At 49.2% G+C, this 21,490-nt stretch overlaps 1 protein-coding gene across 2 annotated transcripts in view; it reads left to right on the top strand.

The window, feature by feature from the left end:
* LOC149359389 (queuine/queuosine transporter SLC35F2-like) overlaps window positions 1–21,490 on the top strand; it is a 291,042-nt gene that overhangs the window by 97,838 nt on the left and 171,714 nt on the right. For both annotated transcript variants that reach the window (XM_089571608.1, XM_089571609.1), the window contains one exon: window positions 3,337–3,735. In XM_089571608.1, coding sequence (XP_089427734.1) covers window positions 3,500–3,735 — 236 coding nt within the window. In that variant the 5' untranslated portion in view covers window positions 3,337–3,499. The remainder of the gene's footprint in view (window positions 1–3,336; window positions 3,736–21,490) is intronic.

Raw genomic sequence — 21,490 nt, 5'->3', positions numbered from 1 at the left:
GCGGAGCCGCAACCACGACATATGAGGCGTCTTTACTTTTGGAAGCGATAATGTATCGATTCAGGCTAATTTCGTATTGTCATCAGTGTTCATTTATTGCATGACTGCACTTAACGACTACGTTCGCACTTCTCGGGGTCCGACGAGTCCATTGTTTTCGTAGGTCCACATTCGTGTAGGTCCACATTTTTAGGTCCACTTGCGTTAGGTAAATAACAAGTGCGTTTGATTCACCTACAGTGTATGCAGGTCCGCGAAGATAAGGAGAGCATCTTTATTTGATTGTGGGCGCTGTGGTTCTGTTTGAGTTGGTAAAGATATGCAGTTAATTATTATTCTTTGTGTTTCTGTTTTAGTTGGTAAAGAGATGCAGTTAATTATTATTCTTTGTGTTTCTGTTTGAGTTGGTAAAAAATGCAGTTAATTATTATTCTTTGTGTTTTTCTTTGAGTTGGTAAAAAAATGCAGTTAATTATGATTCTTTGTGTTTTTGTTTGAGTTTGTAAAAAGATGCGGTTAATCGTTATTCTTCGCCTCGGATGACACTCAAAGTCAGTTTTATTTTTTTTTTAACGTCCGCTCTAACCACGGTGAGGATAGTCTTCTGTAGAGATTTCGGATTTGATTAGAGTGATATAGAGGGTGTTAAAAATCGCAGGTTTCCACGCCTTCCTGCGTTTAATTGCAATCGGTCCTCGCATGGCGTTAGCCCGGTGTAATTTTAATGGCGTAGGTGCAGTTATGGTGCCAGATGGCACATATAGTGGTTTCTCTGGCGTAATCCGGCACTGCGCAATAACGCACGCTCTGATTTGTGAGCATTTTGAAGCGGGTGACTACGGGAATTAAATTTCCGCGGCTTCTAAGACCACGCCCATAACGTGCTATTTAAGTTTGCGGGTGGCCAGATTCTATATCGCCTGACACCGTGCATCCTTCCTAGCATAGAGCCCTCTAAGTAGAGTGTGCGCGGAAATCCTGAAGACCGCCTCTTTTTGAAATTTTGAATCGGCAGAACTGATGAGTGCACCTGATTAGTTGTGAGCAGTTTGTTTCGTATGTCGCCTCGGCGGAAGGATTAATCGAAACGAAGAATGATGGTTTGGTCTAGTCGGTTGGTTAGTCGGCGCGTGTGTGTTGTAACTCTTTTCAGTCGTCCGCAATCTTTGCGCTGTTTCGCCTATCCGTGATCAAAATGAACGAGTGTTATGCAGCTTTGTAAACATGGCAACCGCGCGGGACTCAGAAAGAAAAAAATGTACGCAACTCCAAGCTCCCAAAAACAGTATAGGATGGCAATTACAAGTTCCAGTTTCAATAATCGATACCGTTGCAGGCCTGGTTTTGTTTCCATCATAGTTTCGGGTGAACTCGTGCAGCTGTCGTCTAACGAGTGCGTTATCACGTTGCCGACTCCCTCCGTTAGAGGGCGCAGCCTGATAAAATTATTTTTCTTAAACTCTGCGGCCCTCACGGCGTGCTGTTGGGGATTGCTGCGAAGTATAATCGGAGGGTTCCTGTCTTATTCTCGATTGCGCCACTTCCAAAATCCTAGCGGCGCTTAACTCACCAGGTCTGGGTTAACGCAAACGTTATTGGTGCGTTTAGTCTTTTAACTGCTCAAAGCGCTGTCTTTTTTCGAACTGTGCAAAATGCTTGCTTCGATTTTACTCGAGCCTAAGCTTCCAGCAGAGCTGAGTTGAAATTGCGTGTGGAAAAAAGGAATTTTGTTCGTGTAGAAGGGGTGCAAAATATATTGCTCTTGCTGCGCTTTACCACGCTCTTGGATGCGTTTCCGCTAGCGCGTAAAAATCATTATCAGCTCGGACTCAGTAAGTATACTTGTTTATTTCAATGTACCCGCATGTTCTTGTAGAATGCATTGTTCGAGTTTGAGTTAGCGCTGTCGTTTTCTTTTTTATTTAAACGGGGAGATTTTTATATAGCTTGCATTGCAATGGTCGCATGAAAAATTCGAATTTTCGTAAAAGCAAAGCTGCATTTTGACACTTCGCCGAAAACAAAAAAAAATTTTGATCCCGTTCATATTGAACATTTCATTTTCGTAACATACATTCTGTGGTGGTGGTGGTGAAAAGCATTTATTTAGTAATTTACAGAGAGGTGCTCGGGGAGAGGCCCCTGGTGGGTCTCACCCCTTACAATACTAGTCGGAGTCCCTCATTCCGGGATGCCGTTGGTCATGACCGCTACACAAGTCCGCCGAACCAGGGCCTGTTGGGCCGAGCCGATAGTTCCTGGCAGCTGAGCAGGGTAGGGGAAGGGGTGATTGGGGGGGGGGGGGGGGGGGAGGGATTTTTTTTGCATGCCCAAACCATGTGGAAGGTGTCGGCCACCTCCCCACAGAATGAGCAGCGGCCGTCAAAAGAAGGATTAAAGTGCTTGAGAACCGCCGGGCACAGCAGGGTGTTTGTAAAGAGCCTGAGGAGAATTGTGGAGTCGCAGAAAAATGCTCGTCAAATATGCTGTCGATGCTAAACATGGAACTAGCTAGAGTCAACAAGCTTAAGCCACAATTTTTCCACATTAGTAAAAAAAAAAAAAGACATGTTTGGTTACGTGTGTTTCTTTTCCCTGAAATTATGCGCAAGACGTTAGTAAACATAGACGACCTCGCAAAATTTGCGTGCTCCCAGTAAATAATTTACAATTGAATCTCTTTTCCATTGGAGTTTGGTTTTGTTTTCAGAAGCCGATTGGTGGCTGTTACGTCACAAATAAGTTTGATGTCACAAGAAAGGTTGCGGTGATGTGAAGCTTTCAAAACCAGGTGCGCAGTAGCGGTTTTGCGCTCACTCTCCGCTTCTTGTGGCAGGCTGAAGTAAGTGTTGCAGCGAACTGAAACAATCGACCAATCAGCCATTATATTGCGGTTTTTCTACGCCTTGCTTGATCTAAACACTGCTTGTGACGTCATAGCCATCGTCCGGCTGTTTATACCTATGCCAAAACTACATGGCTGGAGAAATACAATTCTAAGTTACTTAGCTGAAATTAATTACAAGTAGGGGTTCATGTTTACTATTGTCTTCAGCCTCATTGCAAAAAAGGTAGTGATCGAGAAAAAAACCTTTATTTAGAGCAGGCGAGAAGTCTTCACGGAGGAAAAATTCGATGCCGCTACTCCTTAAAAGTAAGTAGAATGGCTTTTGCGTAATTGATCACAAGCAATCAGCTCCCCAATTATCCACGAAACAGATCAGGGTGGTGGGCAAATAATTGTTCGGAATTTGTGAGTATGATTCCTTTTGTCAAAGGTTAAGGAGGACGCTGGTTAACGTGTTGTTTCGCTTCCGGTCTCTTTCCTGCTTGCAGGACGTGGCGCAGCCGACCGTCAGAAAGTCGTCGCCGACCTGTGCCCCCCGGCATTGCAGCGACGGGACCCCGTGACTGGCGGCGCGGCCGAGACCGGGTCGAGTGTACCACCCATCTCTGAGCACAAGTAGTCGTGGCGGCACTGTCCGGCTGCCCTCACTGCATGGACGAGGGTCGCTTCTGCGTCCTCTCGGCCTACGACATGAACGGCCTGCCCTCCTCCCTCGACGCCAGGGGGGGAGGAGGGACGGCCAACACTGCCACCGCCACGGCGGCCGCGGTGACGACCTCGGCCGGAGGCGGCTGTCGCCGGGACGACGCCGATGTGGGCTCCGGCTCGACGAGGACCCGCTCCGCCTGTGCCAGGGCGTGCGCCTCCTTCTCAAGGCTGGGCCGGTGGTGAGTAGCGCCTCCCCCCCCCCCACTCTCTCTCTTTTACAAAGGAAAACTATTTCCAAGAAGTGACGCCAGAGGTCCACTCCTTTGCTTTGCTGGAAATCGCTCCGACGTGGCGATGCTTTAGGCTAGGGGTTTCAAACTGGCCTCACTGCGTAAATCGCACTGATGACCATCCTTTGTGTACTTGTGGCCAATGGCCAGAAACACACACGCACACGCACACATACACGCGCACATACACGCGCACATACACGCGCACATACACGCGCACACGCGCACATACACGCACACGCGCACACGCGCACATACACGCCCGCACGCATACACGCACGCATACACGCACGCACGCACACACTCACACACATGCACTCACACACACTCACACACATGCACACACGTACACACACGCACACGCACGCACGCGCTTGCATACACACAGAGAAAAAAAGAAAACCACATGCAATCAGCCTAAAGATCTCTAATTTTCGTATTAGAAGTTTCTAGACCATTATCGCCAATTGCTGACTTTTGACGTAGGCAGGGACAAGCAGACTCCGAGGTTTTCTTTTTGGCTCCAAATCATGAGAGCGGAAATGAGAGGGAACGTGCGAGGTGTGGCCGCTACGGTGGCTGAAACTGTCAGAACTAGCGCACCGCTCGGCACTGCCCAACGAGCCACGTGCTTGGGGCCCCTAGCTCCTTTAAACGAAGGGGCAGTTGAGACGGTTGCGATACGTGGCACAGCTGAGTGTGCTTGCTTAAGGTGCTTTTGCACCGCTAGCATAAGCAGCCAGAAGTTGCGACCCGCACTTTGCTACCGGTGATGTGGAATTAGTCACAATTCCTGGTGAAATTAGGGGTCGCGAAAATATTTCATACGCAGCCAAGAGGTATCCCTCCGTAACTCTCGGTTCTCCAGATGGGAAACGGTCTCCTTTATGCAGGAAGCTATCCTGGCTTTCTGCACTTATGCGTTTCAAAGTCGTGTTTCTGATCCTAAGCCCTTACCTTGCGTGCTTCTGGCGTTCTTTCTCAACAGCGGTGCGCCGAATAGCCCAGTCTGTGCATTTTACTTTACTCTGTATTATAAGGATGCAGCCTGCAGTAAACCTAGCCGTTTATTGGGATGCCTAGAAACATGCATGTATTTTCTCACTAGTATAGGTAGCAGTGGATTGGGGCAGGCAAAATCAGTTCTGACTGCGGCCGAACGTAGTAATTCGGAGTATTGGCCTTGGTTAGGTTACTATACCTCTGTTAAGGCAGGGTCACTCTCTGTTCATGTCAGCTTTCACATTGATGCGGCCATGAACTTTGAGTCAAGAGAGCAATGAAAGTCATTTGCCTCATTTTTTTCCCCGTTCAATTACTATCTAAAGTTTTTTTCTGATTATATCTGGCACTGTTATGAATAGTTGCAGAACAAGACAGCCGATGCAGTTTGTTCGATCAACTTTTCCCCGCCAACCTTCGTGCAGAGCTTCCGACTAGTTCTTATAATGGTGGTTCAACAGCGCACACACACACAGACCAAGAAAGAGACAAGACACACACACCAGCTCTTTCTTGGTCTGTGTGTGTTTGCTCTGTTGAACCCCCATTATGAATCTACACCAACTAGCCCAATCTGCAGTTTTTCTACAGTTCTTATAGTTAGGCGTATTGTTACTTTATTATAAGTGATTAAAATGGCACCCAAACACCAAGTACCAATACTGCAGCGACGTCTCAGTACTTTCGAATATGCGTCGTGTTGCAGCTTTTCATTTTTTTGTTTTTGTTTCGACCCCGTTCAGCAAGACTGTTGCGAAGAGAGATCTGCGCTGTGGGTCTAGTTTTGTAGTTACACTGAACAGTGACTCCACTCGAATGCTATTGTTCCTCTACGGAATGTGATGTGAAAATTCCGGTGAAGCTAAATCTAGTTACGCTTGGGTCGTGACCCTTCTCATTTTGACCATCCCTTAGCAACTCGAGGACAATACACGGTGACATACAAGCGCTGATTTTGTACCGTCCCCGTGTTGCATCGCGCTGCTCTAAACCAACTAGCCCGACAGCTGCTTACTTTTTCTCAGTGACTTCCACGTAAATAAACGCTTGCTAATAGCTGAAACAGATCAGCACACGCGGCCACCTTACAAAGCCGAGAAGAAACTGAATGGTGCTAAGCCTTCGTCGATAACCAAGTGCGCTAACGAACAATTCTTATTACTCTTCCCACCAACTTGCAAGTTTTCCTATTCTAAGCACTGTACTATAAGCAAGAAATAAAACGCGAAAAAGACAAGCGAGCCACGAACAGCAAAATAAGAAGCTTTCTGCCAGGAGAAGCTCAATACTAGTGGACGGGAAGTTCACTTCGAAAGCGCGAAGACTGTTCTCCAAAAGTGTTAGTCAAGCTCGCTTCTATTTGTTCTTCAGGAGCTAATATGTTGTTTTTTTTTTTGTTGCCACCTAAGTTTTATTGTTCGTGTTTCACTCGTTGCCGATAGTACGTTCTCCTAGTTACCCTGTGTCACGGTCGTCCCTCAGCGCAATGGCACAATCGGTCAGGGTCAGTACGACGGCTTATCTTTGACGCCATTCGCCTTGGTAGCTGAGTTGCTTTGACGTCAGCTACTGATCCCAATGTCGCGTATGTCACGGCTGCAGCGGACGTATTTCGATACAGGCGAAAAAGAGAGCGTATGTGTAGTGCGTTGTGAGCCCACACTAAACAACCCCATGGGGTCTAGACAGGTTAGGAGCTCTCCACTACGGCGTCCCCCATAGGTCATATACCGTGTCGGGACCTGAAGTCCTACAACTTACTCATCACTGACGCCGCCAATCTTGTCGGTCTTCTTTCCCGATAACTACTATGTCCCTTCTTTCTTTTGTCATGACTGAGGCAGTTCTGTATTGCGTTGCAACACCTTCATCGCCCTTGAAGGAAGATTCCCGCGATGATCCCCGCGTTGCAAAAGAACCCTTAGCTGGCTGCATCAATCGAAGGCAAGCGCCACCGATTGGCCAACCCGATGCAGGGCCCGAAAGGGTTTCGCGATTGCTCTGTCGGGAGCACGGCCCGTCCCAAGCTCAGGAACGACGTGCGTTCCTCGGCCCCGGACAGCGTTGCCGCACCTGCGGGGCATCACGGCCCGCACCACCTTTTCTCCCGCGGCCGGGATTGCCCGAGGGCTCAATACGGACGCCTTAAGGGAAGCTTCATGGAGGGAAAAGATTACTACAGTGAGCCAGTGTGACGCCACTGCCCCTATAATTACGTTCTGCGCGGCGGCGGCGTCGACGCGCCAAAAGTTTCTTTTCCGACGGGAGCGTAATGAGATACCGGGCGCTCCTGCCGAGGAACAGCTCGAAAAGGGGAAGACATGGGGGGAAAAGGGGACGTGGAGTGATATACCGGAGAAAAGAAAAAAGAAAACGGGGCAATGTCGGAAGGGGGGGGGGTGCCCTTTAAGCGTGCGTGATCGAACCGAGGGTCACGCCTCGAAGCAGCGGCACAGATTAGGCCAAAGGGCACCCCCTTTCCGCCCTTACCTCCTCCTCCTCCAGCCCATCCCTTGCCTATACGTGCTGCGTGCGTGGCTGTGAAGTTCCGCTCGCCAGAGATAGCGTGATGACGAAATTTATAGCGCCCAGGCTGACGTGAGCGGCCTGGCCGGGAAAGCTGGTGATGTAGCCCTGCTTTCGGAAGCCGTCTAGTTGCCGCTTGTTTTTTTTTTTTATTCGGCCCTGAATTTTATTTTCGCTCTATTTGGGCCGAACTCGGGATGTGTTCTTTTTTGGTAATCGCTCCTGTTTACGAAGAGTACGCGAACCGCTGGCTTCCCACCCTTCCCTGTGTAAACTCAAAAATAGGGAGCGAAAAAGAAAAACAGTGAAAGAAGGAGGAAGGAGGGTTGAGGCCTCGGGAACCCAGTTTCCCAATACTTATCCCGTTTTCGTGGTTCGCCGAGCCGATGGGCGGTCGGCCTGTCTTCTCAGCTATTCCCCTGTGTGAGCGCCGGGCACGTAGGAAAAGGAGCGGCCCCGTCCTGGCCCGCAGCTGCGGCCATGTTCCTTACTCGGGCGGGGGTGGGGGGGAGTTCCGGGCCCACCGTTATCAGCGGTGCACTTCGAAACTCGGCATGAGCGATGGAACGAGCGCAAAAGCAATTATTACTTCTATTTTTATTAGCTTAAGGCCCCCGACCAAAAGAAAGTGGGTTAGCCGGCAAGTTTCATCTGGTTCCGGTACATTCCGCGGATGGCACCTGAATTTTAAGCGGGGCGGTAGCGGGGCGCTCAACCGACGAAGAACGGAAAACTTCGAAAGACTTCGAAGGACTCGGAGATGTAGTTTCCGAACTTGTTAGACCAGTGCAAGCTCTCTTGGATACTGTTTATCTGCTGGTTATAAACTTTGAAGTTACTAGTTACAATGCACTAGCACTTGTCCGTGATCGTGAGGCTCTAGTAAGTGTGGACAAGTGACGCTGCTGCAGTAGGTGGCTGTGTGGTGAGAGAGAGAGGGAGAGAAAAAAAAACTTTATTTACACAGGAATTCGGGGCACGCCCCAGGGTCCCCGCACGACCCCACTGCACTCAAGTGTTTATGTTCCTACGGTCCATAACACTGGCAGCACGGCCGGTGGCGATGGTCTGCACGGCCGGGTCCTCCGAGCGCAGCAGGGTCTCCGAGTCCTCCCAGGTCTTGAGGTTCTCTAGGTCCCGCGGGGGAGGGTCCGCCGGGCAGAGGGAAAGGATGTGGAGGGAAGAAGCGAAGGGTTCTGGGCATAGGGCGCATGCGGGAGTGGGAAAGGATGGATGATAGTGGGCCAGGTTAAGGGGTGAGGGGAGAGTGTGTGTCTGTAGTCTGCGCCAGAGTGTTGCGTGTTTGTTATCTAGGAAGGGGTGGGGCGGGGGGTAGAGCTGGCGTGAGGCTCTGTATGCCTGGGTCAGCTCACTGAATGTGTGCATGCGCTCCTTCGTAAATCCCCGATCCGAGGCCACCTGAGCCCGGTTTAAAGAACCTCGGGCTAAAAGGTTGGCAGCCTCGTTTCCGGGATTCCCAGAGTGCGCAGGCACCCATATCAGCTGCACATGGCGGGGCGGGGGTGCATCGGGCGAGTCCAGTATTCCAAAAGCAGGGACATGACCTCGGCCTGGAGCAAAATTTAAAATCGCTGTTTTGGAGTCACTTAATATATACCGGGCTTCCGTGCGAGTGATAGCTAGTGCAATGGCGGCTTCCTCTGCAGGTGACAACCTCATCCTATGTGCTTCGAATAGCAGCCGCTACTTGTTGAATTCGTCATTAAGTTTTTGGAGAGTTTCCATTTATGGATAAGCGTGTTTTGATGTTCGTTGGGCTTTGGTATTCACTGCGCTTGCTTGAATTTTTTTTACCCAACAAACAAAAGGTAACTTCTTTAGATTATTGTGAATTAATCGGTGGTGTTGTCATTGAGGCGTAAACTCTGTGGAGGCTCCAACATAGAGACGGACATTCCTTTCTTTTTTAACAGAGGGGGCGCGTCTGCTTGTTGAAAGCCGAAGAAAGCGTTTATTGAACTCGTTCCAGCCGAATCAGGAACAACTCATGTTTTGTACGAGATCCGAATATTGCTTTTGACTCTAGGGAAACTTTTCTTTCATTTGTGGTCTCGCTGGGGCAAAAATTTTGAATATTGAAAAATTTTGAGGGACTTTTATGGAAGTATAGATGGTAATGGTCCATTCTTCTGATGTGTCACAAAATCTTCATTTTAACATGTTTCCATCGATCGTACCTAGCAGTTAAGACTGACATAGAAAACCAATGGGAAACGCTTTTGACGATAGCAACAACGTTAATAGCAAAAAAAAAAAAAAATCAAGACTGCCGTCGAGTGGTCTACGAATATATTGATTGTTATACTGAAATCTTCCATTATAAGAAAAAAATTGCGTTCATTAACTGTTTCCCCGCTAAAAAATTTTGTCCAGAATTATTGGGCATGTTTTATCTATCAATTTAGAGCAATCGTGTGGGGATTCTACACCTGTTCGTTGATAACAATCACACAGACGCCGAGAAAATTCAAGCAATGATAGCAGCCCCCGGTCACTGTTCACTTCACCTTGTTAAAGTACTGCTCGGCCGCCGCGGTGGCTCAGTGGTTATGGTGCTCGGCTGCTGACCCGAAAGACGCGGGTTCGATCCCGGCCGCGGCGGTAGGAGAGAGAGAGAGAGAGAGAAAACTTTTATTGCTCTTTCAAGAGATTCGCGGAGATGAAGACTTCTTGGTCGTCCTGCTTGGGCGCTGGCGACTTGAGTCTTCGAGCAAGGGTGGGCCCTCAGTCCAGGGCTCCACTGAGTCGTGCCGCTTCAACAGCGTGCTGTACCAAGGCCCTCTGGACCTCGAGCTCGCTGCTGGAGAGACAGCTCTCCCATTGCTCCTCACTCGGTGTTTGATAATTGTGGAATGCTATGTTTCTTTCGCACTCCCAGGTAATGTGATAGAGTGTAGGTGTACCGCCGCACCAGGGACAGTCTGATCTGAATTGCGTTGGTGACATTTTGCTGTATATGTACAGGTTAGGAAAAGTGTTCGTCTGTAGCCTACGCCATCCTACAGCCTCTTCCCTAGTCAGTGCTCTGTGTGGTGGTGGATACCTCAATCTAGTTCCCCTATAAAGTTGTAGGGTCTCTGCGTAGCCTCCCTCGCACGTGAGTAGCCGTAACTCCGGGGCGTCCGATAAGCCTGCTCGGTAAGTGGCGGTAGGAATTTCTTTGGAGGAGAAATTCTAGAGGCCCGTGTACTGTGCGATGTCAGTGCACGTTAAAGAACCCCAGGTGGTCGAAATTTCCGGAGCCCTCCACTACGGCGTCTCTCATAGCCTTAGTCGCTTTGGGACGTTAAACCCCATAAACCAAACCAAACCAAAAGTACTGCTTGCTGCGTATAGGTTCAGGCCGGCAGGTTGCAGTCAGCTCCTTTCCTTGCACACGTGACGCGGTCATCTTTCACAAGCCATTTTTCACCCTTCTTCGCTATCGTCTTATCTCCAGTTGTCTGCAGGCAGGAGTTGCGCGTAGTCAGTGACAGGCAAGCTTGCAGTTAGGCTGGACAGGTTTCTGGCTTACCGCAGGCCCAGAAGGGTGCCTTTTATCCCAGCCTGATAAAGACCTGTCACTCTTTGTTCCGGGATAAACGGCCTCTTTTGGGATGCCATTCGAACCAAGCCAATGCAGCCTTCGCCGAGATGTGATAACGTCGATTGCGAACAGGCTGGCGGTCTGACTAAAGTCGTTGCCGCTAGGTTTGGCGATCCGTAATTGAGTTTGGTTGGTTATCACTTTTGTTTTCTCTAACGCGACTAGACGACGCCGCAGGTATCTGAACATCCCTGATAGGATACGAGTATAAAAACATGAGGCCGGTTGTATGTGGCCCAGGCGGGGTTTAATGGAGTCGAGTGTTTCCTGAAAGACTCGGAGACAGGCTCGCGCTTACAAACAGGACAGCTGAAGCAGCTATTAGTATTCAGTCTTGTACTCTGCTTAAAGCGATAACCAGCTTTTCAAACTGTGACTGTTTTGCTCCTAGATTATCGAAACAACTGCATCTCATGAAACTAGAGTGTGCGGATGAGATCCGCACCGCGCAGCCTTTCTTCTTTTGCTACTCTGCGTAGGAAGCATGCTGCTTACCAGCTGCTTAATGCATTAGCGGGCTGTCATTTCTGCGTCCGTTTTGCCTTTAGTTTTCTTCTCGCCTTTAACGATGGACGTATTATATGGTGAGCACTGCTTAAGGCTACCATTGTCTTCACCCGAAATCACTGCCGCAATGCTTCCATAAACATAAAAAAATCGGGCGAACAGACAGAGAATAAAGTTGGGTGCGGTGCTGATCATTTTCTGTTCCTCCTCCCAAGGCATATATTTGCTGTTCCAGAATACGAACAGTGTTAAAGTGACGACCATGGGCGGAGAAGGAAATGCTTCGAATGTCACCGAAAATTTTTCAATATGAAGTTACCCGTTGTATTGAATGTACTGAAAAGGGCCTGGTCTATTAAGTACGGAGTGCCGTCCCTACAAAGAAGTTTGTCAAAGGTGTCTCCTGTCGTAAGAAAATAAAGAAGCTCTGAAAGCGTGTTTCCTTTAACACAATAAAAGCAAAGCATATAGTTACACGTCCAATGAAGTGAGCTCTATAGAGCTAAAAGGGCTGCTTATAGGCGGCCCTTTTGAGTCTTTTTTTTTTAAATTTCAGCCCTTTTTCCCTTCTCAAACAAGAAATGCTGGAAACTTTATTTTTTTTTATTTCTCCTTCTCGACCGTGTTCGTTAAACCCATCATACCTGGTGATTCTGTATCCATCCTGAGTGCCTTGTCATGTTGCCGTTGAGTGGCGGTCTTTCTCGCACACCTCTACAAAAGCGGGCCAACTGTAAGTGACAGGAGGAGTACACGCGGCGCGACTCGTTTCTTCATCCTCCCAAGCATAAGCGAACAAGAAGCCCACCATTTACGGACGCGCGGCGGTGGATCAAAAGATTGGGAGGGAGCTTCTTCGTTTCTCTACTTAGAGCCGTTACATCGTGGCCGGTTGTGCCTCGTTCGCGCACGAAACAGCCTGTCGCCGAGCCAAGTAAACACCGGGATATAAGAGGGCGGCCTCAGCCGGGGAAGGGAGCGGAAATTGAAAAGCTTGAGACGCGCGCGCGCTGAAAGGTACTTGCTGCATCGGAGGCACGAAACGATAGCCCGTCTCGTTTTGCTCATAGTTTGGGCGTAGTTTGCGAGCGCGTGTGGAAAAGTGCGCGGCTCGGTTTCCGTCTTATTAAGAGCACGGTAGTCGGTTGGGATCGAGACGGCGAAACAAGCCACCCAAGAAAAAAAAAAGGAGCATGAAAGGAAAGTGCCTGCCTAACTGCTTTGGGCTTGATAATGTGTGCTCATACGACTATTTACAGCCTTTGTCAAAACTCAAAAGTTTATCGCATAAAGATTCCTAATCTGACCCATGCTATGTGCCTTCGTTATACATCGCCATTGTTCCAATTAATTGTGCAAGGAACTCTCGACGTCAGCTTTTCCGATAGTGCGGGCGTCCGCGAACAACAAGCAAACTGCTTGGACTCTTTACTTTCGACAAAGGCTGTACAGAAGTATGCGTGATGCGCGTATGCGGAACAATGTTAGTTTCGGTAAAGTTACCGGAGCCAATCGCCGGAAATGTCTACAAGTAAGAAGGAACGTGCTTAAGCTTCACCCGCTGACGTCAATGCAAGGCGACTCCGTCGCCAGACGGCGCTGAAGTAGTTTTGCTCCCATGCGCACGCGTCCCGTAAACTTTTGCTGTCAGGTGTACAATACTTCATCCTGCTTCAACTGAGGCTTTTGGAATAGCGGAGATGTACTAGCCTAGATGTATTCAGGTTTTACCAGACGCCTCCTTGCGCACGCAAGGAGGCAGGGGCGGTTCCAGGTGGGGTTACTGCGCGTGCTAACAGCCTTCAATACTGCCTGAATAGAGCATTTCGTTCCTATACGCACCTGTTTTTGTATGCAAATGGTTTGCTGGACAATCTTGTAAGCCACTGCCTACGCGCGTCTTCTCCCTGTTTGCAGTGTCCAGCTGGGGTGTGCCGACTAAAACACTTTCCGAAGAATGACGCATGATCCTGTGAGGGAGCTTAACTATTGTTTCGTTTTGGGTTTGAAAAAAGTCGATCCGCTGACTCCACCGAACGTGTGCGTGTGTACACACGTGCGCGTTTAATTTAACTTATAGAAGCTGGGAGCTCGTGAGACAAGAGCGGGTTGTTTAGAACTGTGCCTTTTCTGTGTTACTTTGGTTCCTAAATAATCAGCAAAGCCACTTTCGCGCTAGTAATGAAAGAGAAAGTTGCTTGCGGTTTCTCCAGCCATTCTCAACTTTGCAGCACACACGCACACACACAAAGTGTCTTGCCAGTGGTTTAAAGAAAACTCTTCGGCGCTGTTAAAGTAAAAACAAAAAAAAGTGCTGTTGGTAGCCCATGCAGCAAAGAGCCGCATTTTGTCCTTCTGAGTGCACCGAATTAATTAAACTAATTACTTACATTTAAAGCTCTGGATGCAGGTGAAAGGTTTCAGTCAGGAAGCTGCAAAGCATCAGAGGAAACCTGAAATTGCGCGGCGTCTTCGCTTCTCCAATACTTCCAAAAGAAAGTCAGCGAAGCCGCAGATAACCGGTTCGCGGCCGCTTCCACCCGCTGATGAACTCGTTGAACAGCGTAAGCCAAAAGTAAGTGGAAGCTGCCGTATATAGAAAAGAAAAGTGAAGCAGTGCTTTTGCCAACTATTCAGAACAAGTGCCTCTTTTTTAATGAATTCGCGTTAACAAATCATGTAAAATTCAGGAATGTTTCATCCTGAAATTTGTCGATCAAGAAGAGGTCAACAGATTTTCTAACGCTGCCGCTTTTGTAGCTGTAGCATTATTGACAATATGTTTCTACGCGCTTTAAACAAAACGGTTTGAAATTGGAAATCTTCGGTGTTTATAGGACCTGCTTTTTAATTTCCCAAAGCAGCTATCTGAACGTTAATCGATATAATTGCGCGTACCGCTACCGCATTCCCCCCCCCCCCCCCCCGCTACGCTGTGGATTTGCCGTAAGGGGAACTTCCTGCTTGATAAGGGGCGTGAGCGTCGCAAGCGAAAACTTGAGCTTGCCTGGTGAAGGGGTGAGAATTAATCCGGGTGATAAATGAAAATTGCCCTTGAGGAACGGAAACGCACCCGCAGTAAAGGACGCGGGTTCAGTTCGGGCCCCGGAGGCCGCGTTTCTATGGAGGCGAAACGCGAAAGGCGCCCGTGGGTTCTGCGATGTCAGTGCACGTTAAAAATCCCCATGTGGTCGAAATTATTAATGCGAAACCGTAATATGGTCTATAAGGCGGAAAATCTGCCGTTTTTGTCCGCACCAGATGGTCTGAAATCAACCATAACCTCACGACGTCGTCGCCAGCGCCTAGATTATCAGGAAAGAAAAATATTTTTTAAACTAAAATTTCTCCCGAAGTGGGCGTCGAATACAGGCCGACGCGAACAGATCAGCTCCGCTGGCCACTTCATTAGAGCAGTACGCACAAGTAAGCTAAACTGGGCTAGTCGGAGCAATTGCATCTTCGAAAAACGTAGCGCGAAACACAAGACACAGGTAAGGTGAAGACAGGACACGAGCGCTTCTCACGACTAAATTTTTATTAGGAAGGATAACAGAATATATACCATAGATATGGAGGCGAACAGAAAGAAGGAAAAAACAAAATAACAACTCAAAAAACAAGAACAAGACGAGGAGATAAGAGGCCGGCGATGGAAGCATGTACATAGCATAGCAACATAAAACACGTGCACAGTTACTTGACAACCGATTGGAGGTAGACAATCTCACTTTTTGTTAAGGCGATCGATGCGTCACTAATACACTCCCCCCCCCCCCCCCCCCCCCTTTCGCGATATAGAACGCTTCAATAATCTCCCTTGTACGTTGATGATATGCTCTGTCAAGAACTACAGTCTTATCGAAAAGGGGGCGACATTTACAATCCCTGCAATGCTTCGGTAAATTTTCAAGAGCTGTTGGGGTTAAAGAATTTCTGTGTTCGAACAGCCGGACATTTAGACAGCGCCCGGTCTGCCCTACATAGAATTTTCCACACGAAAGAGGAATCTTGTAAATCACCTCTTTTTTACATGGCACAAACCTAGATTTGTGATTAACATGGCAACGATGATCACTTTTTAATCCCTCTGCTTTCGCTCTGACCACCGCACACAATCCAGATAACTTCACGGGAGCTGAGATTACTGTGCCCACCTCGTATCGATTGGCAACATTTCGTAACCCATGTGAAAAACGATGTACATAGTCAGTACGCAGTACGCAGTACGCCGTAGCAGTACGCCATCGCCGCAGCACAACACCCGACGCGCTAAACTGCAAGTCTTTCCCTCCGGGTTTTTTTATCATCGGGACTTCAACTTTCATTCACGCAGCACGAGTTGCCGCGTGCATGCTTTCGCATTCCCAGCACATAAGTAGTCTGAAGTGCCCTGTGTGATTTTTCCGGAGCAATGTACTGCGGCACCTATTTCTCTCTCTTCTTTGATTCCCATCTTCCTTAACTCACGGCGTGGTTGAGGTCTCCACCTAGAAGTGAGACAGTTACTGCGCCATTTCCTTTCTTCAAACTCCAATAAATCACTAATCCTCACAGCGGAGTTCAGGTGCCCAACTAGAAGTAATGCAGGTACTGCACCTTTCCTTTCCCCAAAACAATTCTTTTTTTTTTTCATTTTCAGCACACAGGCGTCATCTGCGTTTTGCGTCCGTCGAAACATGGCCGCCGTGGCCGAGATTCGATCACCTGTCCAAAGGTTCGGCCGGCGAATACCATAACCACTAAGACTACGTGTGATGTAATTACTACTCGAGATCGATAGCTCTTAACGTCGCGAGGAGGTAGAACAGGTTACGTGAAGTGGCTAGGCGAGTGGATTCCTGCAGTGGTCTCACCCAGCAATGCGAAATATGCTCACTGGGGGTTATACATCACGCATTTACACATAGAAGATAAGCACGATGCCAACACAAGCTAGCCCGGCAGTCGCCACCACACCCATTTGAAAATACGCATGCGAATCCTTAAAGTTTTTGTGCTTGCTTGGTTTGTAGAGAACTCCTACAGAATCGGAAATTCTCGTGTGGTATACTTGAGCACGAAGGCGGCAGCCAGGACACACACTATCCTTTCACGTCATGTCCTTACTGCAGGGCGTACGTAGCTCACAGAGCTTTGCGCAGAGGCGGCAGCAAAGCCAGATACGTGGTGTAATCCCATAAGCGCGCATCTGCCTAGTGAGGTGGACGACCCCGCTGTCCTCCTCGAGATAACCATAAATCTGCCTCCGACGTCGCTGATATTATGGGCGCCTGTCACTGCTACTGGGGCGACATCTTGGCAGCGGGGGGCTTATCCTTTGGGTAAGCGGCGGCCATTATGTACGGCTATAGCGTGGCGCCCGCAAGCTCTGTGAGGCACATAAGCAGGACAAGAAGCGCCAACAAACGCAAGGACGCCGCACACACAACCGAGAGAGTGAAGAGGCTTTCTCTCACGCTCTCGCTATCTCTGTCTGTCCCTCTCATGCGCACACACACGTCATACGGCTGTCACTGCTGTCGCGTGGGAAGGTACGAAAATGATGAGGTTGTGGGTGGATGACCTGCGCGGCGTATAACAAGCGCGTGTATACAGCCGTAGGAGATGATAAGAAACTAGCCCAGAACTGCAAGCGTGCCTCGGCTGGCCTCGGCTACTTCCAAAGGGTTGTTCTTTCTTCTAAACATTGTTTTCTGTCGCCTCTTATCAATGTATAGGCTTCTTGCTGAGGACATAGGACGCCGATGGGGTTCTTTAGAGCTGCCGGCGAAGAGATGGCGATGTATGTTATAGGGTACGACCGGAGAGAAAAAGAACGGGGAAGTGGGGGGAAGGAGCACCTCAGCAACAACTCTGCAAACAGCCTTCGCTCCTCTTTCGGCCGCTGGTGATGAGGAAAGCTGGGCGGCTACTTGTTTGTGTGCCTGTGTTGCAATCCCCTCCGAGTCGCCGCCGTCGGCTGTTGACAGAGATCGGTGGACAAATTGCGCTGCTCCCTCCGGTATCAGGTCAGCGGAGGAGACGAGGCGGACTCATATCCTCCGGTCGCGTCTCCTGCCGGCTACGGCGAAACGCACACGCAAACAGTGTGTGCGCACATAGATGTCGCGTGGTTGGCCAAGCAACGAACACCACCTTTTGTAACTTAGGTTTACGTTTCGGCATTTGCATTGTGTATAGCGGAACGGCACGAGAGGAGGACACGTGCTTTGTTGTCGTGGGGGCAGTCGTCTTTGACGCGGCGGACTACGCAGGGTATCGTGGATTTGCCGTGAAAATCCGGGGCATGCTTGCTTTACTCGAAATGGGTTCTGGTATCCCTTTGCAAACATACACTTTGCAATCTCGTGAGCGAAAAGATGAGCGTGGTGGACGTTCCGTTCTGGACGGGTGCATTCAGACATGGGGATTCTATTTTGGCACCCACATTGTGCGCGCGAAACCGATTCGCATTCACATTTCGAAACAACGTCGGTTTCAACGTGCTTATGACCCCTGCTTTCGCTTCCCGACGTACCCTTGCATATAGCGGCGCTGATGACGAGTGATACAAAAGCCCCTGATTCGTGAAGCAGGAAATTCACAATACTGAGCGCAAAATGGCGACACCGGGGTGGGGCTCCGGGAAGCAGCGGCTAACTGCAGGGAGAAAGAAAGGACGGTTTTTCGCTTGGACAAACGAGCGGGACCGAGATGCCATTTCAACCTTCCGTTCATCAGCCGTGATTGGCAGAGTTTAGCACGTAGTTGTTTTGGAGCTGTCGCCTAGATGCGTCGGACTACAGGCCACGCTTCCGGGAAAGCCATTGCAAGCTGCTGATTGCTGCGAGCGCAGCTCGCCGATTCGGCGAAGGGACACAAGGCAGCTAAGGAGGGACGACGCATGTTTGAACAGCGTAGTGACAGACAGTGCAGAGCTTCTGCTTTGCTTGGATTGGTTTAAAGTCCTGGAAAGTGTGGCTGGACACGAGGAAGAACACTCTTCGCTTTTTCATCTGTGCTTTTCACGAAACAAACTGACTTCGTAACTTAGATTTAATAAATCTTCTTTAACCCACCCGAGCTTCCACGGACCCAGGACCATCGACCACAGGCCCTGAAGCCATAGACCATGAAACCGTGGACCATGAAACCGTGAACTATAAAACCGTGGACCATGAAACCGTGCACTATAAAACCGTGGACCATGAAACCGTCGACCATGAAACGGTGAACCCTGAAACCAAGCACTTTGACACCATGGACCCGGGACTATCTGTTGCCTATGAATCCAGCAGCTGTTTTGTATTTCGTAAAATATAGTATGAACGAATGAATGAAGGAATGAATGCGGAAGACTCTTGACAAGTTTCCATTCAAGCCCGGATTTGAATGAACCGACAAGCTGAGACAAGCGCTGCAGAGAGGGATCCAATCACCAGGATCAGTTGTTTTACGACGAAAGTCGATGAAGCCTTCATCAAGCATGTCCGGTTGTTTCGTAGCGAGCCAATTTTTCATGCCTGCCAAGAGGAACCGCATTCTTTGTGCGGATGAACACACCGCACGTAAGGCCTCTAAGCCGCATTGCATTTAACTCCAGACGTCCATGGGGACCTCGTTCTGCAGACGCAGCTCCAGCGCTTCATTCAGCCCCGTCTCCCTAGAAGTGATAACCGATGCTAGGATTTGTACTTTGTTTGAATGAAGTCCTCGCAACAATACTGCGTATTAGGTATTTCCTTTTCGCATTGGACGGCATGGTTTACGAGCAAGAGCATGGACACTGCACGGGAACACTGCGCAGAACAGTGCGTTGATCCATGGACCACCCTTGACTCGTGCATAATGGGCTTGCACGGGAAGGCGGTGAGCACCTCTGTTTTCGGCGCTCTGTTATCGGGTAGGAAAAGAAAATTACGCTCCACTTTGAGCAGCAAGTGTTCGTCATTGGTCTCACTTTAATGGAGCGCTTCGTACCGCATATCTATTTCGCCCCGAGGCTTGATAAGCGTATACTGGCTCCTTGAACTCTGTCCATAAACCTGAATAGAACTCGAACGGTCGGCGTGAGGAGGAAAAAGACAGGATTAAGTGAAAAGAAAAAATAACAAAGAAATACGCTGGTACATGATGAAGAGCGAGAGAATTAGAGCGGTAATTGCTGGGCATATCGAATTTTCCTTCCCTAATGTCCATCTCGCGCTGCGGGTGTGCAGGGATCCTATTTTTCGACGGAGGCCAAGCCAGTCGGGACGAAGAGCAGCCGTGGGATTTCGCTTCCTCGCTAGGAGGCGTTCGCGCCGCCGTGAGCGCGGTCGAAACGAACGCGCGAGCGAACGAACGCGTCGGGTATAAAAATATCCGGGTCATCCAGTTCGCATTAGCGACGAGGTGTAAATGCATGAGCGATGGCCTCAAGACGCAGATTCGAACGCAGGGGTGAGAGAGGAAAAAAAATTATATTAAGAGGGAAGAAAAAAATTATAAAGGCAGGGTGGAAGGGGGCGCAGATAGCGTTCTCGGATGAAACTCGCAAATCAATCCTCACTTGCTCATTTTTTTTATTTGTTTTGCTCGTAACGCTGCCGGGACAAGTATCAGGATCTTTTGTTTCGGTTCGTCCATTTCCTTTTTTCCTTGCCTCAACTGTTACTTTTATTGTTTTTTTTCTTCTCTGGCTCCTTCGAAGCCGGAACTTAGAGCCGCGAACGAAACACCGCTGTGCAGCTTAAGCGTCTGCAGAAACGACACCGCTGGGGAAAGAAAGGATGAATAGGGAAAAATGCGAGTTGGAAAGGGGGAGCTCCCTAGAGCTTTCCTCTCATTTTTTTTTCGGAAGCCGGTTTCAGTCGCCGCCACGGACGTACCGTTTTCTTCTTGGAAACGGTGCCGTTCTTCCTGGCCCTCCCGAATGCTCAGAAAGGATTCGGGGAGAAAAATCACGAAAAAGAGACGAGCCCGATTTTAAAGAGAAAAGAGAGAGGGGGTTGGAGAGAGAGAGAGAGAGAGAGAGGGAGGTACTCCGCAGGGAGTGTATTGTTACGCATGCGCGGTTTTTCATTCACCCTCCGCGCACCGTTCCCGTGCCTTCCTTCCCACGGGCAGCGCGCAATCTCGCCTTAAACGACCTCATCAACAAATGGTACTGCGCTTAAGCTGATCATTAGAGGAAGCGGCTGGAGCGGGGGGGGGGGGGATAGGGAAGGGCTATATGCGCTAAGGCTCGGCTGTGCGCTAAGGTTGTGTATGGCCTGCACTGCTGTGACATGGGGCGGACCCACTCCTGCCCCTTCTCATGCTTTCTTCCCCTCTCCCCATCCGGCAGTTCCTCGTTCCTTTCGGTTTCCTCCTCCTTGGAGGCCGTCCTACGGTGTATAGTGCTCGTGCGTGTTTTTCCATTTTCCCCTTTTTCGCGATCCTCGTATTTTTTTTTTTTTCGGGAGGCGCCGTTTTCCCAGTGCTCCCGCTGTGAGAGAATGCGATTACGGGAATCGCAACGCCATTCGTCTGCAGAAATAATACGCGCGCCCCAAGCTCACAGGCGACTGGGGAGGAAAAAAAGGGAATATGCGAAGAGAAGGAATGGGGGGGAACGGAACGTGCAGCGTTCTTTCCCACCCCCTTCTTTCCTCGCGAGAGTTTCGTAAGCGCATTCAGAACGACCTGTCTTAGCGGGAGATGCGCCCGACGCGCAAAATGAAGTTACGGCGTGCTTTTTTTAATTTTGTTTTTCTGCCTTTGTTTATAGCTTTGGCTGCGCGTCAAAGCCGAGATTGTTGGGTTGCTGCCGAAAGGATTTGCAGTGCGAATGGCGAGAGTGCTAAAGTAAAAATAGAAGTAAAAAAATTATGGTCGTCTTAGAAAACTGGGGGAGTGAGAAAAAAATGTCAAATAATTTTCATTCGCTTTAAATCCGTATGTAAGGCTCGTGGGTAAGAACATTAGGCTGTCTCGGAAGAGTACTATTTTTTGTTTCTTTTATTGCGTCGGCATTAGATTGTTCATCATCGCAAAAAAATGTCCGGTGTTGGCGCGTGAAGCCTCGATGGAGAGAGGCAACGTGGAGAGGGGAGTATA

The sequence above is a fragment of the Amblyomma mixtum genome, chromosome 2 (genome assembly GCF_055824585.1).
Source record: "Amblyomma mixtum isolate Tamu chromosome 2, ASM5582458v1, whole genome shotgun sequence".
NCBI lineage: Eukaryota > Metazoa > Arthropoda > Arachnida > Ixodida > Ixodidae > Amblyomma > Amblyomma mixtum.
The sequence above is the reverse complement of the archived record's forward strand: the minus strand, read 5'-3'. Positions and strand labels throughout refer to the sequence as shown.